We start from the raw sequence: 17,785 nt of genomic DNA, 5'->3' as shown, positions 1-17,785 counted from the left end.
GTCATACACTCGACACAACGCGACATGTACGACAGAAAGGGAACATGCTAAGTTTACCTACTTTTTTTCTCTGAAAAATTATGCTACAGCCAGTTGTTTTTCTTTGAAAATGTGCATTCCGTGTTGGCGTTGATAGCCTAGTGGGCAGTGCGCTGACATATAACGTCATTGCGTTACGGCCGAGCAAACGACCCGAGTCACAGACTGCAGATTCTACTTGACCTAAAAAGCCTCAGCATCCATCTAAAAAGCTTGGCATATTACAACACGGATAAATTAACTCATCAGTTGTGTAAAGTTTGTTGCCTTCCATTGTCAGTTGTGCTTGTTTGTGTTGCATGTCCTCAATCTGACAACCCGTGTGGGCAATGAGCATTTTGCCAAGGCAAATGGGCAGATATACCACCTGAAAGAATTTGGGGCCAAATAGACAGCTATTATAAAAGACTCTACACTGTCATTGATGCTAAAGGTGGCAATATGCAGTATTACAAACTAAATGTAAGCAGACTTTTGAACAGGAGTCATTTCATTTTTTCCCCCCTTTGTTGCCATGCTTTGTTTTATGATTGAGCCATTCTGTTATAACCTACAGTTGAATATGAATCCCATAAGAAATAAAAGAGATGTGTTTTGCCTGCTCACTCAACTGTATTTTTTTTTCAATACTTCATCATACACAAGAGTCTTAATGATCTATTATTAACTGATCTTAACTTATCACTTAACTGTATTTTTTTTCAGCAGCTCCTCAATACTTCATCGTACACAAGGGTCTTAATGATATATTATTAACTGAGCATAGAGGTGCTTTAGATCCCAGTATTAATGTTTATTATGATTATTAACATTGTTCATGCTTCACATACACTGTGTGATTCAAGCTTCACATAAAACAGTTAAATACACAATACAGATACAAAAGCTTTGTTTATAGAAGGTCATTTTGTTTAACATTTCAAATTTCTGTCAATACTGTCATTTTTAAAATAAGAAGAGCTCCAGATATTTCCCATATTTTCTTTTACTTTTCCCCCCGTTGGTTTATAATCTCTAATATGAGCAGGAGCATCACAAAACACATTATCAAAACAAGCAACAGCACCATCATCACAATCAGAATTAAGATGATAAAGCTATTGAAATTGACTTTAAATGATCTGGTACTATTTTTTGTGCAAAAATACATTTGCTAATCGTTTTCTGATCTCTTTAGTTCTGGTACAATAAACAACGGGGTTTATTAAGGGAGAAACTAGTGCGGGTACAATCAAAATTGCATTTCGGTCTGTTAAATTTAGCACAACTCCTATTCGAGTTAGTAAGATAGAAACCAGCTTTGGAGCATAAAAACTGACCAGGACAATTAGGTGACTCAAGCAAGTGTTGATCATTTGATTTTTGCTTGAGCTGTTGGAGAGTTTAGTTACACTATATGCCAGTACAGCATAGGTGCACAATATAAAGAGAAACAGTCCACATATTGTTCCTAGACTTATCATTGCAGTTATGAAAAAATATGGCTCAGGATCAACACAAGCAGCTCTTATCAGGGAAGCAAAATTACAGAACACATATCTGATGACAGGCTGACAGTATGGGACATTGGCTGCTATTAATATCACATAACCTATGATAGCAAAACCAGCAAGCCAGGTTAGAAAAATGAACAGAAGGATTCGTGAATTTGTTACAGTGCTGTGGTATCTTAAAGGAAGTCTAATCGCAATAAGTTGGTCAACTGCCATTAATGTCAGAGCCAACCCTTCTGTAATATCACCAAGATGAGCAAAGAATGTCCTTGAGATACAAGAGTAGAATGAAACAGTTTTGATCTCAGCCAGCAACACTGAGATCATGGTTGTGCTGCAGCTAGAAGAAAACATTATGTCAACAACAGCTATATTACAGATTAATATGTACATTGGTTTGTGTAAATGTCTGTTAGCTGAGATTATACACAGATTAATGCCATTCACAAGCAATATGAGCATGTAGGATATTAAGATGAGTAATCCGAGGAATGTTTGATTCTGCAGATGATCAAATCCAATGATTATAAAGCTGCCTATATTGTTCACAGTGTAATTTTCATTTGCCATTTTCAGTCAATTACTTCCTAATATAAAGATACAAGTATTTAAAAGAATACAGTTAGTACAGATGAAAAGATGAAGTCACTTAGAACCTTAATGTACTGACATAGACACAGAAAAAAAGCTCCTAGGAAGGAAAATGGCAGAAAGATGCAAACAGTGTCTGTAACAGCCAGATGATGAAAGCTGTAAAGATGGAAGTATAGTTTTAACAGAAGTACAAAAAGAGTTTGATTCATTCTTTTGAAGAAAGAAAATAAAAATGTTATGTAAATGAACGTTTTCCCTCTTTATGGCTTAAAAAATATTTGAATTCTAAACAGAGTGGGTTAGAATTGCATATAATAAACAATCAAAGATGTTCCTCTCATCATGTTCAAGAGAGTTGTGTGTGAGGTTATGCCTTTTATATTTTCATTGTGTGAGCAATACGTCATGGTTTCACAGCAACTGTGCCAAGTGTAAAGTGGTTAAGACAAAAACATACAATGTCTTACCAGTTATAGAAATGCTTAATTAGTTATTTTTCAACAGTTAAGAATTAACCTGCAATTTGTTCCTTTAAATTTGACAGTTCCTCATTCTGTTCTAATCTCTGTATATTTTTTTTTTTTTTTTTTTTAATAAATAATTCTGTAATCTTAGTAGCTGTTCTCTCCCTCATACCATTAACAAAGTTACTTTTTTATGTTTTTAAATAGAAACTTAGGATCTCACTCCACTCCAAACTCCAAACAAGTACAGTGTTGCTATGGGTGATAGTAAATAATGCTAAATGCCATGATTGACCAATCAGAATCATATACTGCAGAAAGCCATGTAATATACACTATATTGCCAAAAGTATTCGCTCACCTGCCTTGACTTGCATATGAACTTAAGTGACATCCCATTCTTAATCCGTCGGTCCACCCTTTGCAGCTATAACAGCTTCAACTCTTCTGGGAAGGCTGTCCACAAGGTTTAGGAGTGTGTTTATGGGAATTTTTGACCATTCTTCCAGAAGCGCATTTGTGAGGTCACACACTGATGGTGAACGAGAAGGCCTGGCTCTCAGTCTCTGCTCTAATTCATCCCTAAGGTGTTCTATCGGGTTGAGGTCAGGACTCAAGGTCATCCACACCAGACTCTGTCATCCATGTCTTTATGGACCTTTCTTTGTGCACTGGTACACAGTCATGTTGGAAATGGAAGGGGTCAGCTCCAAACTGTTCCCACAAAGTTGGGAGCATGGAATTGTCCAAAATGTCTTGGTATGCAGAAGCATTTAGAGTTCCTTTCACTGGACCTAAGGGGCCAAGCCCAGCTCCTGAAAAACAACCCCACACCATAATCCCCCCTCCACCAAACTTTACACTTGGCACAATGCAGTCAGACAAGTACTGTTCTCCTGGCAACCGCCAAACTCAGACTCGTCCATCAGATTGCCAGATGGAGAAGCGCGATTCGTCACTCCAGAGAACGCGTCTCCACTGCTCTAGAGTCCAGTGGCGGCGTGCTTTACACCACTGCATCCGACACTTTGCATTGCACTTGGTGATGTATGGCTTGGATGCAGCTGCTCGGCCAATTTTAGAGGAAACGGCTTATCGTTTAATGAATCGACAGCCTATCTGCTAATCTTCAACATGTTTTACACTAAACAATACTTTTGGATTTAACTATTTTTAGTTTACCCCCCAAAAAAATGCTTTTTTTATCCACCTTATTTTTGCCGAAAGAGAAGGAGTGTCCATTTTAAGTCAATTTAATGTGTCTGGCTTCTGACGTCGGACGTCTCATCCGCGTCCAGCTATGTTGATCTCTACAAAACAGCTTGTTTTGCTGCTTGATATTGCAAACTGGTGTCTTACCATATTATTTTAATGTATTATCTTAATTATGAACGCAATAGCTTGTAGTGCAAACTGTCTTACCGCTTACGGCACTTCAATATTCTTCTTGTTATTTCTCTATGGCAGATTATGAACAGGAAGTCTAACACATTACCAGAAAACAGCTTACTTCCCCATTGAAAAATAAGGTGGATAAGAGAAGTCACTGATTTTTTGCGACAGGTGGGATTCAGCTTACGGCACCTCTCATTCATTCCTATGGTATCCTTAAACGGCGATAGAGTGTTGCACAAGTCTGACTGAAACTCAATGACATTAAGGCTGTAATGTGACTGGTTATTAAGGGACACATGCTCAAGCCCTAAAATGTGTGTGTCAGGCAAAGGAGAGATGCAAAATGTGCAATGTTGGGAGGCCTCCAGGAGTGTGGTTGGGAACCACTGCTCTAAGCTGTCCTATCAATACGGGTAAAAATCCCCCCCCAAAAAAAAAAACAATTCTGAAAATATACGTTCCATGTTGGAATGTCTTTTTTCGTTTCAGTCTGTGAGACTCCTGCCAGTTTGCACAAAACACAGCATACTGCAGCTAAGGAAACGAGCAAACGAACCGGGTCACAGATTGCAGATTCTACTTGACCTAAAAAGCCTCGGCATCCATCTAAAAAGCTTGGCATTTTAAAACACGGATAAATCAACTCATCAGTTGTGTAAAGTTTGTTGCCTTCCACTGTCAGTTGCGCTTGTTTGTGTTGCTTGTCCTCAATCTGACAACTCGTTTGGGCATTAAGTCTGAGGAGGAAGGGCGGGAGAAACAGTATTTTGAATTTTAACCGCAGTACCCATTTCAACTACTAGCTGTCATTATCAATGGCTCAAGCCTCCGTTACAAGCTCTAAAATGACGTTTTGAAATTAGCAATGGAGGCTTGAGATGAGATGCTTAAGAAATTAAGTTCAGTGTCTCTTGTGGTAATAATTGTAGTGGAATAATTGAATGTTCATCAACACAGTCCGTGACAACAGCTGCATAACAGACTCTTTTTGTACTGGTTAAATAACTGGAAGTGGAATCCTTGGACATTTAAGTTACAAATGGCTGCTCCCGCTCTTACTTTAGTAAGGTACATAGAAGCTACATTTTTCATGTAGGCTGTACAGTAGTTCTGTAAAGTAGATTGAGCTTAACTAGTTACAGTTGTGCTCAAATGTTTGCATACCCTGGAAGAAATTGTGAAATCTGTCATTTATTAAGTAGTGGAAAATTCAGAGATTTCTTAATGTCAAGCCAAGGTCAAGTAGACCAAAAAAAGTTTTCAGCCACAAATGCCGCTGAGGGGGAGATCTTAAACGTGCAGTTAATGCAAGAAGACTAAAGACTTTGCATGACCTGGAGGCATTTTGCCAAGACAAATGGGCAGATATACCACCTGAAAGAATTTGGGGCCAAATAGACAACTATTATAAAAGACTCTACACTGTCATTGATGCTAAAGGTGGCAATATCCAGCATTACAAACTAAATGTAAGCATACTTTTGAACAGGTGTCATTTAATTTTTTTCCCTTTGTTGCCATGTTTTGTTTTATGATTGAGCCATTCTGGTATAACCTACAGTTGAATATGAATCCCATAAGAAATAAAAGAGATGTGTTTTGCCTGCTCACTCAACTGTATTTTTTTTCAGCAGCTCCTCAATACTTCATCGTACACAAGGGTCTTAATGATCCATTATTAACTAAGCATAGAGGTGCTTTAGATCCCAGTATTGATGTTTATTATGATAATTAACATTATTCATGCTTCACATACACTGTGTGATTCAAGCTTCACATACAACAGTTAAATACACAATACAGATACAAAAGCTTTGTTTATAGAAAGTCATTTTGTTGAACATTTCTGTCAATACTGTCATTTTTAAAATAAGAAGAGCTCCAGATTTTTTTTTTTTCATATTTTCTTTTTCTTTTTCCCCCGTTGGTTTATAGTCTCTAATATGAGCAGAAGCATCACAAAACACCTTATCAAAACAAGCAACAGCACCATCATCACAATCAGAATTAAGATGATAAAGCTATTGAAATTGACTTCAAATGATTTGGTACTATTTTTTTGTGCAAAAATACACCTACTAATCGTTTTCTGATCTCTTTAGTTCTGGTACAGTAAACAATGGGGTTTATTAAGGGAGAAACTAGTGCGGGCACAATCAAAATTGCATTTCGGTCTGTTAAATTTAGCACAACTCCTATTCGAGTTAGTAAAATAGAAATGAGCTTTGGTGCAAAAAAACTGAGCAGGACAATGAGGTGACTCAAGCAAGTGTTGATCATTTGATTTTTGCTTGAGCTGTTGGAGAGTTTAGTTACACTATATGCCAGTACAGCATAGGTGCACAATATAAAGGGAAACAGTCCACATATTGGTCCCACACTTAGCACTGCAGTTCTGAAAAAATATGGTTCAGGATCAACACAAGCAGCTCTCATCATTGAAGCAAAATTACAGAACACATATCTGATGACAGGCTGACAGTACAGGACACTGGCTGCTAGTGATATCACATAAACTATAGCAGCAAAACCAGCAAGCCAGGTTAGAAAAATGAACAGAAGGATTCGTGAATTTGTTACAATGCTGTGGTATCTTAAAGGAAGTCTAATCGCAATAAGTCGGTCAACTGCCATTAATGTCAGAGCCAAGCACTCTGTAATATCACCAAGATGAGCAAAGAATGTCCTTGAGATACAAGAGTAGTATGAAACCGTTTTGATCTCAGCCAGCAGCACTGAGATCATGGTTGTGCTGCAGCTAGAAGAAAACATTATGTCAACAACAGCTAGATTACAGATTAATATGTACATTGGTTTGTGTAAATGTCTGTTAGTTGAGATTATACACAGATTAATGCCATTCACAAGCAATATGAGCATGTAGGCTATTAAGATGAGGAATCCGAGGAACTTTTGATTCTGCAGGTGATCAAATCCTGTGATTATAAAGCTGTCTACATTTTTCACAGTGTAATTTTCATTTGCCATTTTCAGTCAATTACTTCCTAATATAAAGATACAAATATTTAAAAGAAAACGGTTAGTACAGATGAAAAGACAAAGTCATTTTGAGCTTCAATATACTCACATATGCAGAGAAAAAAAGCTCCTATGAAGGAAAATGGCATAAGCAAGCAAACAGTGTCTGTAACAGCCAGATGATGAAAACTGGAAAGATTAAAATATAGTTTTAATAACAGTACAAAAAGAGTTTCATTCATCCTTATGAATAAAGAAAATAAAAATATGATGTAATGAAAGTTTTCCCCTTTTTATGGCTTTAAAATATTTGAATTCTAAACAGAGTAGATTAGAATTACATATAATAAACCATTAAAGATGTTCCTCTCATCCTGTTCAAGAGACTTGTGTGTGATGTTATGCCTTTTATATTTTCATTGTGTGACATGTGCGTCATGGTTTCACAGCAACCATAGTTAAGACAAAACATACAATGTCTTAGTTATAGTTTTTAAATAGAAGCTTTGTGCATTATTATCACTGTATTACTCCACTCCAAGCTCTAAACAAGTACAGTGTTGCTATGAATAGTAATATTAGTGATAGTAAATAATGCTAAATGCTAGGGCTGCACGATTAATCGAATGCGTTTATGAGGCACGCTTAGTCAATAAAGCTGGTACTTTGATTAGTAGTAAAGCTCCATCAGGTGCGTTCAGCTGGAGCGGCAATTAATACACAGAGCCGTAAATCACTGACAAGCTACGCCAATTCGGGCTCATAATCGCAGATGAATCGCATTCGATTATGAGCGTGATTTGGCGTAGCTTGTCAGCGAAAGTTCGTCCCGTGGCGAGCCCTGCATCTCCTTTGGCGCTCCGGAGGAAGATCAGATGTCTATTGCGGCATCAGAGCAGGGGCTTACACCAGATGAGGCAGAGGAATCCGCAGAGCAGTTCCCCCAAGCGGCGGCTGCTCAGTCGGAGGCCGACGCTGAACTGGTGACCATGCTCCTCTGGGTGGCCAAGAGTATCGGGTTGGTTGTGCACAAGCCGCCTTCCCCCGAGCCCTCGCGGCTTGATGATTGGTTCTTGGGGTCCCGACACGACTCCAATCAGCCACGTCCAGCCCCAGTTCCTTTCTTCCAGGAGGTCAATGAAGAGCTCACTAAGACGTGGAAAGCACCTTTCAGCGCCTGTACACTACCTCACTACCCTCGAGGACGTGCAGCCAGGGGGTACATGGATGTTCCCCACGTGGAGCGTGCAGTTGCGGTGCACTTGTGCCCGCAAAATGCCGCCACCTGGAGGAATCGTCCATGTCTCCCATCCAAAGCCTGTAAGCTTTTGTTGGCTCTCGCTGCGAAGGCTTATAGTGCGGTGGGCCAGGCTGCCTCTGCGCTACACGCCATGGCAATCCTGCAAGTCCACCAGGCCCAGGTGTTAAAACAGCTGCACGAGGGTAGGCCTGACAAAGGGGTTATACAGGAGCTGCGTACGGCGACCGACTTCGCTCTCCGAGCGACTAAGGTCACGGCGCGGTCCCTTGGTCAGGTGATGGCTACTATGGTAGTCCAGGAGCGCCATCTCTGGCTGAATCTAGCGCAGATGGCCGACGCCGACAAAGTACACTTTCTAGTCCACACGGACAAGAAGGCGGCGGTCGCTTATATCAATCACCAAGGGGGTTTGCGTTCCCGTTGCATGTCGCAACTCACCCGCCATCTCCTCCTTTGGAGTCTGAAGTGGCTCAAATCGCTACGTGCCATTCACATTCCAGGAGAGCTGAACTATGCAGCGGATGTGCTCTCACGCCAGCATACTCTCCCTGGAGAATGGAGACTTCATCCCCAAGTGGTTCAGCTGATTTGGAGCCGATTCGGGGAAGCTCAGATAGATCTGTTTGCCTCTCCAGAATCATCCGGGAGGACGAGGAGCAGGTCTTGCTGGTTGCGCCTTATTGGCCCAGCCGGACCTGGTTCGCAGAACTCATGCTCCTCCCGACAGCCCCTCCCTGGAAGATTCCCCTGAGGAAGGACCTTCTTTCTCAGGGGATGGGCACCATTTGGCACCCACGCCCCGATCTGTGGAACCTTCACATATGGCTTCTGGCAGACCTCTCCGGCCTTCCCCAGGCTGTGATAGATACTAGCACTCAGGCTAGAGCCCCCTCGACGAGGCAGGCTTATGCTCTGAGGTGGGTTCTGTTCGTTGACTGGTATTCCTCTCGTCAAGAGGACCCTCAGAGATGTTCGGTTGGAGTGGTGCTTTCCTTTTTACAAGAGGGGTTGGAGCGGAGGCTGTCCCCCTCCACTTTGAAGATCAATGTGGCGGCCATTGCGGCGTATCATGACGTGGTAGATGGCCTGCCCCTTGGGAGGCACCTCCTGATCGTCAGGTTCCTGAGAGGTGCGCTTCCTCTGCAGGTTTCTGCACGCTTTCTTTGTCAACGAATCATGCCTTGAGTTTGGTCTGGCTGATTCTCACGTTTGCCTGAGACCCCCCGACCTGGTTATGTGCCTAAGGTTCCCACCACTCCCTTTCGAGATCAGGTGGTGAACCTGCAAGCGCTGCCCCCGGAGGAGGCAGACTCGGTCTTAGGTTTGCTGTGTCCCGTTTGCGCTCTTAGCATTTACGTGGACCGCACCCAGAGCTTCAGATGCTCTGAGCAGCTCTTTGTCTGCTTTGGGGGACAGCAGAAGGGGAATGCTGTCTCCAAACAGAGGTTGGCCCATTGGGTGGTTGATACCATCACCCTGGCGTACCAGTGCCAGAGTGAGCCGTGCCCCCTAGGATTTCGAGCCCACTCCACCCGGAGTGTCGCCTCCTCCTATGCGATGGTGCACGGCGCCTCTCTATCGGACATTTGTAGGGCTGCGGGCTGGGCGACAGCTAACACCTTCACGAGATTTTACAACCTCCGCGTAGAGCAGTGGTTCTCAAACGTTTTTGGGCCAGCGCCCCCCCTACCCATTATCCAGGTCCCTCACCACCCCCCCATCAAACAAATCGTAGTCTTATTGTCCTCACTGAATATTGAAGTAAAAATGTATGGGGTCATTATGATTTTTAGGAAATTACTTTATTTCAAGGATGCATTGAATTGATCAAAAAAGACAGTGAAGTACTTTTTTACAGTAAATTATTTTAAAATAAGTGTAATAACATTAATTTACAGAGTTTTTAAGCATATTAGTGGTTTTCATTGCTACAGCTTCAGTGTTGTTGAGATGCGGATATATTTTGTTGCCCCAAATTTAAAAAGACTAAATAAAAATGACATAGTTGACATTGTTATTTTGGTGAGTAAATACCACATTTACACATAAACCCTACTTTACTATATTTCATAGATTTTGTGAGAATATTTCAAAGTTTACTTAAAAAAAAAAACTAAGTACAACCCTAATTCTGGAAAAGTTGGCACATTTTGTAAAATGATAAAATCTGTAATTTGTTCATTCTATTTAACTTTTATTTAACTGACAAAAGTACAAAGAAAAAAATTCCAAAGTTTTCACTGACCAACTTAAATGTATTTTGTAAATATAAGCATATTTATTTATAAAATATTTATTTATTTATTTGAAGTATGCAGCACACTCCAAAGTTGTGACAGAGGCAAAATAAAAGTGAAAAGGTTATAGAATAACCAAATAAACTGTTGTGAAACACAGCAAGCAGGTGAATTGGTAATAGGTGAGGGTATCATGTCTGGGTATAAATGGAGCTTCTCAGTCTTCGCAAGAAAAACTGGATCATGGCTCAAAATTTATTTATATTAACAAAATAAAATGAATTTGGCCAGTGAAAACATTGGATTTTTTTCTTTGTACTTAAGTCAAGTAAATAAAGGCTAAAGAGAACAAATGACATATTCTTGATTTTATGGCATTTCACAAAACGCCCCAACTTTTAATTGGGGTTGTAGAAAGATGGGAATCATATGCTCCTCATTTTCAAAATAGTGACTATTTTAGTGCTGTCCTGATTTATATATTTGTTATAGTCAATTAAATTTCAAAACTTGCTTTTTTTGTCAGTGTGGTGTGCCAGCTATAACGATAATAAGAAATGTTTCTTAAGCAACAATCAGGTGAAAGATCATGTGACAGTAAAAGCTGTAGTAATATTGCTTAGCATGAGAAGAAAACACATTTTAAAATATACTCAAATAGAAGTTTTTTTTTTTTTTTTCAAATGGTAGATTTATTGTTTTTACTGTAGGCTGTTTTATAAAGCAAACAAATGCAACCTTTTTTATGAACCCATTTACAAATCATACTGACCTTTTTAATTGTAGTATTATAGGCTATATTTTATTTATAATATGTAGGCCTGTTTTGAAAGCATGTATTTTAACCCCAAAAAACAGCCATACATAATTTTATTATTATTATTTTTTTATTTCATTGAATGCCACATGACATTCATCACATTTTTGATTTATCATTTGAAATATCATTATCACTAGAAGCAAAAAAAAGGAGCAAAAAATCCACGTGGATATAAATTAGGCTATAATTGTGAGCTTTGAATAAACTCTTTAGAAATACTCAACCCATTCAAACCACCCACGGCCAATCAGCAAACAAAAAGCTTTAATATTAATTTTTCTAAACAAGAAAAAACTTATCTTGCTTTATTGTGTCTAAATGCTATTGTTTTGATGCAGCCAAAGTCAAGCAAAAGTACTGAAGTCGTTGCTAAGAATATGAAACACCGTCTAGTCTAGGAGCGGGAGTATTGGTGTAAACTAGCAACTAACAACACTGCTACACCGGCCGCGAACAGCGCGACACGTTGTGTTAAAGCACATAGATCCCGTTACAATCAGTCTTTCAGTAACAACTGAGCGCGAGCGCTACAGTAAACGGATGCCACGTTCTATTTCTGCCTGCGGTATTCCACGCGCTTGCACTACCGACAGGTTGAGATATAGAAAGTGCGCTTTGATAAATCCAGTGTAGAGACAGTGTTAGGGTGTGGCAGACCAAGTTTCAGCTCATACATCTTTGGTGTAAACTTGTCTTGACCAAACGCCCCCCAACAACAGCTCAGTGCCCCCCTTTCAAAAATATTGCTTCCAGCCCCCCCAGATGCTGTCCAAATGCCCCCTGGGGGGCGGTACTGCCCCCGTTGAGAAACACTAGCGTAGAGCCTGTTTCCTCCCGGGTTTTAAGGTAACTCAGGTATTCGGGAGGACGGCTCGGTGTCGGCTTGCTGCGCCATTCCATTCGGATCAGTGTGCCTCCCCCTGTGGTTCCCAGTGGTGAACCCTGGGTCCTCCGTGCCCGCCGGTTCGAACTAAGCGGAGTAGTTCGTTACTGTGCTGGTAGTGGGTTTCCTTCGCCCCCTCCAGTTGTGGCTTGAATCTTTAAATTTCTCCACGATTTACCATCGTGCTCCTCTAACCTGACAAAGGATTTTGTAACACAGTCTTCACAGGACATGTATTTTTGTCACTGTCTCCACCCCCCAACGGTCTGCTTTAATCTTGGCATCCCTGTGGGGCCCCCTTTGCTGGCTCCCAGGACGTTGGGTAGGTTACGCATTGAGTACACTTGTTCCAACACGCTTGCCTGTTGGCATTTGTCCTCAATGACGTAACGTGGTTCAGGATTGTGGTGTTTTCCATAGGGACCCCAAATACGTCAGTATTGACGTAACGTCGTAGAGAACAACTGAAGCGGAACGTCTCGGTTACAACTGTAACCTTCGTTTCCTGAAGGAGGGAACGGAGATGTTATGTCCCTCTTGCCACAACCCCTGAACTGCGCTGGAGATGCCGGGTGTTTCAGCTCCAAAAACCTGAGTGAGTGGTTGCATGCTGCCATCTTATATACTCGTATGTACGGGGTTGTGGCATGGCATGCAAATTCCACTCGCCAATTCTCATTGGCTTTTTAAATGCAATTTAAAACCTTTACCAACCCCTCCCCTGCCACATCACTTACTGTCTACTCTACGCTGTCCTATTAACATAGGAAGAGGAAGGGTGGGAGAAACAGTATTTTGAATTTTAACCGCAGTACCCATTTCAACTACTAGCTGTCATTATCAATGGCTCAAGCCTCCGTTACAAGCTCTAAAATGACGTTTTGAAATTGGAGGCTTGAGATGAGATGCTTAAGAAATGAAGTTCAGTGTCTCTTGTGGTAATAATTGAAGTGGAATAATTGAATTTTCATCAACACAGTCCATGACAACAGCTGCATAACACACTCTTTTTGTACAGGTTAAATAACTGGAAGTGGAATCCTTGGACATTTAAGTCACAAATGGCTGCTCCCGCACTTACTTTAGTAAGGTGCATAGAAGCTACATTTTTCATGTAGGCTGTACAGTAGTTCTGTAAAGTAGATTGAGCTTAACTAGTTACAGTTGAGCTCAAATGTTCGCATACCCTACAGAAATAGTGAAATCTGTCATTTATTGTCAAGTAGTGGAAAATTCAGAGATTTCTTAATGTCAAGCCAAGGTCAAGTAGACCAAAAAAAGTTATCGGCCACTAGATGGCAAGCCTCCAACCATTAGCCAAAAAAGCATAACGGCTAAAGCTAACGCTTCCTGTCTGGCAGTACGTGGAAAAAGAGACCAGAGGCCTTTTTTTTAATGGATGTCAATGGAGGAGACGCTGTACTACGCCGAATAATCATCTTTTTACAGGCTTATCATTTAATGAATTGACAACCTATCTGCTAATCTTCAACATGTTTTACACTAAACAGTACTTTTGGATTGAACTATTTTTAGAGTTTACCACGAAAAAAATGCTTTTTTTTCCACCTTATTTTTGCCGAAAGAGAGGGAGCAGCCATTTGTAAATTTAATGTGTCTGGCTTCTGACGTTGGACGTCTCATATGCGTCCAGCTATGTTGATCTCTACAAAACAGCTTGTTTTGCTGCTTGATATTGCAAACTGGTGTCTTACCATATTATTTTAATGTATTATCTTAATTATGAACGCAATAGCTTGTAGTGCAAACTGTCTTACCGCTTACGGCACTTCAATATTCTTCTCGTTATTTCTCTATGAAAGATTATGAACAGGAAGTCTAACACATTACCAGAAAACAGCTTACTTCCGCATTGAAAAATAAGGTGAATAAGAGAAGTCACTGTTTTTTTGCGACAGGTGGGATTCAGCTTACGGCACTTCTCATTCATTCCTATGGTATCCTTAAACGGCGATTGAGTGTCGCACAAGTCTGACTGAAACTCAGTGATGTCAGGGCTGTAATGTGATTGGTTATTAAGGGACACATGCTCAAACCCTAAAATGGGTGTGTCAGGCAAAGGAGAGATGCAAAATGTGCAATGTTGAGAGGCCTCCAGGAGTGTGGTTGGGAACCACTGCTCTAAGCTGTCCTATCAGTATGGGCAAAATTAAAAAAACCAAAAACCAAAAACAAAAAATTCTGAAAATGTGCATTCCGTGTTGGAATGTGCTGGAGTGTCTGTGAGATTCCACCCACTTACAGTTTATTCAATAATATTTCGACAGCCTGGGTTGCCAGTATGCAGAAAATACAGCATACTGCAGCTAAGGAAGCGGCAAAAGAACTGGGTCAAAGATTGCAGATTCTTCCCGACCTAAAAAGCCTCAGCATCTAAAAAGCCACAGGCACCACAGGCATATTAAAATGCGGATAAGTCAACTTATCAGTTTACAGTGTAAGGTTCGTTGCCTTCCATTGTCAATTGCGCTTGTTTGTTTGCGTGTCCTCAGAAATTAGTTAAGTTCAATGTCTGGAGTGGTAATATTAGTATAGGTGGAATAACTGACTCTGCCATATGGAAATGCCATCCTTGTTTCTGTTGTGGCTGCATTACCACCTTTGGTGTGCATTATTTTTCTAACAGTTCTACAACCTGTTGTCAATTATACCTTGCCTATAGGCCTACTGTATGTATCTGCCTTATTCTGCAAAGTAAGCTATTTTCAGTAAAGGTGTGAAACTTCTGATTCATTAGCCTCTATGGGTAAATAACTAGAGTTAAACAGTAAAACTATTTGTGCTACAAACCAGTGTGTTTATGGTAATGATAAAACAATATAATAACCAAATACCAGTTTGCAGTATTCAGCACCATAATGGACTGTTTTGTACAGGTAAAATAATTAGTAACTGATATTATGGTTGAGACTGAGGTACAGCATATTTAATTTTGTGTTTATTATAATTATTAATATTATTCATTCTTCACATATACAGTATTATTTAAACTTCACATACAAGGATTAAATACACAATACATCTACAGGCTATTTGCCAATGCATAAAAAAATCTTTTTGTTTAACATTTTACTTTTCTGCCAATACTGTCATTTTGAAATAAGCCGAGCTCCATGTATTTTCCCTATTTTCTTTTACATTATTTGAAAACAAACAATTCAAGATCAGCATGTCTATGCTTTGGCTTATAATTTCTAACATAAACAAAAGCATTACAAAACACATTATAAACAAAACAAGCAACATCACAATTAGAATTAAGATGATACAGCCATTGAAATGGACTTTAAATTATTTGGTGCTATTTTTTTGTGCAAAAATATATCTGCTAATCTTGTCCTGATCTCTTTAGTTCTGGTGCAATAAACAGCAGGGTTTATTAGGGGAGGAACTAGAGAGGCTACAATCAAAATTGCATTTCGCTCTGTTAAATTTAACACAACTCCTATTCGAGTTAGTATTCCAGAGACCAGCTTGGGTGCATAAAAACTGAGCAGGACAATGAGGTGACTCAAGCAGGTGTTTATCATTTGCTTTTTACTTGATTTGTTGGAGAGTTTAGTTACGCTATATGCCAGTACAGCATAGGTACACATAATAAAGGGAAACTGTCCACACATTGGCCACAGACTTAGCATTACAGGTATGAAAAAATATGGCTCAGGATTAACACAACCAGCTCTGATCATGGAAGCATATTCACAAAACACGTATCTGATGACAGGCTGACAGTATGGGACACTGTCTACTATAGATATCACAAAACCTAAAACGGCAAAACCAGCAAACCAGGTCAGAAAAATAAACAGAAATGTTCGTGAATTTGTTACAATGCTGTGGTATCTCAATGGAAGCCTGATTGCAATAAGTCGGTCAATTGCCATTAATGTCAGAGCCATGCACTCTGTGAAATCACCAAGATGATAAAAGTATGTCCTTGAGATACAAGAGTAGTATGAAACAGTTTTAATCTCAGCCAGCAGCACTGAGATCATGGTTGTGCTGCAGGTAGAGGAGAACATTATGTCAACAACAGCTAGATTACAAATTAAAATGTACATTGGTTTGTGTAAATGTCTGTTTGTCGAGATGATACACAGATTGATGCCGTTCCCAAGCAATATGAGCATGTAGGTTATTAAGATGAGGAATCCGAGGAACTTTTGATTCTGCAGGTGATCAAATCCAGTGATGATGAAGCTGTCAACGTTTTTCACAGTATAATTTGCCATTTTCAATCAGCCCCTTTCCAGTATACAAATATTTTAAAACACAGTTAGTACAGATGAAAAGATGAAGTCAATTAGAGCCTCAATGTACTCATATATGCACAGAAAAAAAGCTCCTACAAAGGAAAATGGCAGAAAGATGCAGACAGCGTCTGTAACTGCAAGGTGATGAAAACTCTGAAAATTAAAATATAGTTTTATAAGAAACACAAAAAGAGTTTCATGCATTCTTAAGAACAAAAAGATATGTAATATAATTTCTTGTCCTTTCTTCTTCAGTTACTTAATTCCAATTAGAGCACTTTAAAATAGCAGAAAATAAACTCTGAGATGTTCCTCCCATCCAGATAAACATATGACTAAAATCCTGCCTTTTATATTTTTGTATATGACTGATACGTCATGGTTTCCTAGCAGCCGTGATTGACTTAGGACTTTAACAATATAGAAAATCTCTCAAGTATAGTTTATGCTTAAATAAAGACACACATATATGAGAAATATAAATAAACAATATTATAATGCATTAACCTGTTATTTAATTAGAAGAGATTTAGAGATAGGGGTAGTTTGCCACACAAGGATAAAGGGGCTATATCTCTCAAGTTTCAGGTTTTCTATGTAAAACACTTGTCTTTAGTGTATTGCATCACCCTAACCCCTCAAAAATCAAATAGCCATATTAAATAATTGTTAAATGTTAACTAATTTGAAATGTTGGATCCAAAAGCAGTAGATCAGTGAGAGTACTCATCATAAAGGCTCCACACACAAAAAGGTATTCCTTGTTTTAAAACTAATTGTCTGCTTTGGTCTTGTCTCTAACATGAGCATAAAACATCATAAAACATGATGCTCACATGCAGCAGCAACATCACAATCTAAGAAATAACATCATAAATCTATCATGGTCAATCTGTTGAACTCAGCTTTTAATGATTAGGTACATTCTTTGCACAAAAACACATCTACTAATTATTTTCTGATCTCTTTAGTTCGGGTGCAGTGGAGTTTATTAAAGGAGGAACTACAGAGGCTACAATCATTGAAAATACAAGCATTGATAAAGTAGCTATCACTAGGAGAGCAAGAAATGCTAGACAATACTCAGCCCTGAATGATGGTTATGGCCTTGTATTTATACTGTGTGTGATTGGCTGCAGCTGTGTATGTGTAAAGTGAAGTGGAGCATGGAAAATGTAGTCCAGGGTGTAGTGCAACAGTTTGTGTAGTGTGAATGTCAATAGAATGGCAAGGCAACCCCCCCCACAAGGAATGGGATTGCAGACATTCCAAACACTAAACAATCCAAGAGCATAGCAGGGAGCTGGGGTGGAGATGGCAGAGCAGAGAGCCAGAGTGGAGCCAGC

The 17,785-nt window shown here is 39.7% G+C and overlaps 3 protein-coding genes across 3 annotated transcripts; all 3 read right to left on the bottom strand.

Moving 5' to 3' along the window:
- Positions 1 to 1,166: 1,166 nt before the first annotated feature.
- On the bottom strand, positions 1,167 to 2,102 carry LOC127171880 (olfactory receptor 6N1-like). The gene has a single exon (XM_051120818.1). The coding sequence runs from the start codon at positions 2,100 to 2,102 to the stop codon at positions 1,167 to 1,169; it is 936 nt and encodes a 311-aa protein (XP_050976775.1).
- A 3,890-nt stretch (positions 2,103 to 5,992) lies between these two features.
- On the bottom strand, positions 5,993 to 6,973 carry LOC127171872 (olfactory receptor 6N1-like). The gene has a single exon (XM_051120808.1). It carries the CDS (start codon positions 6,971 to 6,973, stop codon positions 5,993 to 5,995), a length of 981 nt encoding a protein of 326 aa, XP_050976765.1.
- An 8,470-nt stretch (positions 6,974 to 15,443) lies between these two features.
- Positions 15,444 to 16,418, bottom strand: LOC127171892 (olfactory receptor 6N1-like). Its single transcript, XM_051120829.1, has one exon. It carries the CDS (start codon positions 16,416 to 16,418, stop codon positions 15,444 to 15,446), a length of 975 nt encoding a protein of 324 aa, XP_050976786.1.
- Positions 16,419 to 17,785: the final 1,367 nt, after the last annotated feature.

The sequence above is a fragment of the Labeo rohita genome, chromosome 10, assembly GCF_022985175.1.
Source record: "Labeo rohita strain BAU-BD-2019 chromosome 10, IGBB_LRoh.1.0, whole genome shotgun sequence".
Lineage (NCBI taxonomy): Eukaryota > Metazoa > Chordata > Actinopteri > Cypriniformes > Cyprinidae > Labeo > Labeo rohita.
Note: the sequence above shows the minus strand (reverse complement) of the source record. Positions and strands in the feature narration are given on the sequence as shown.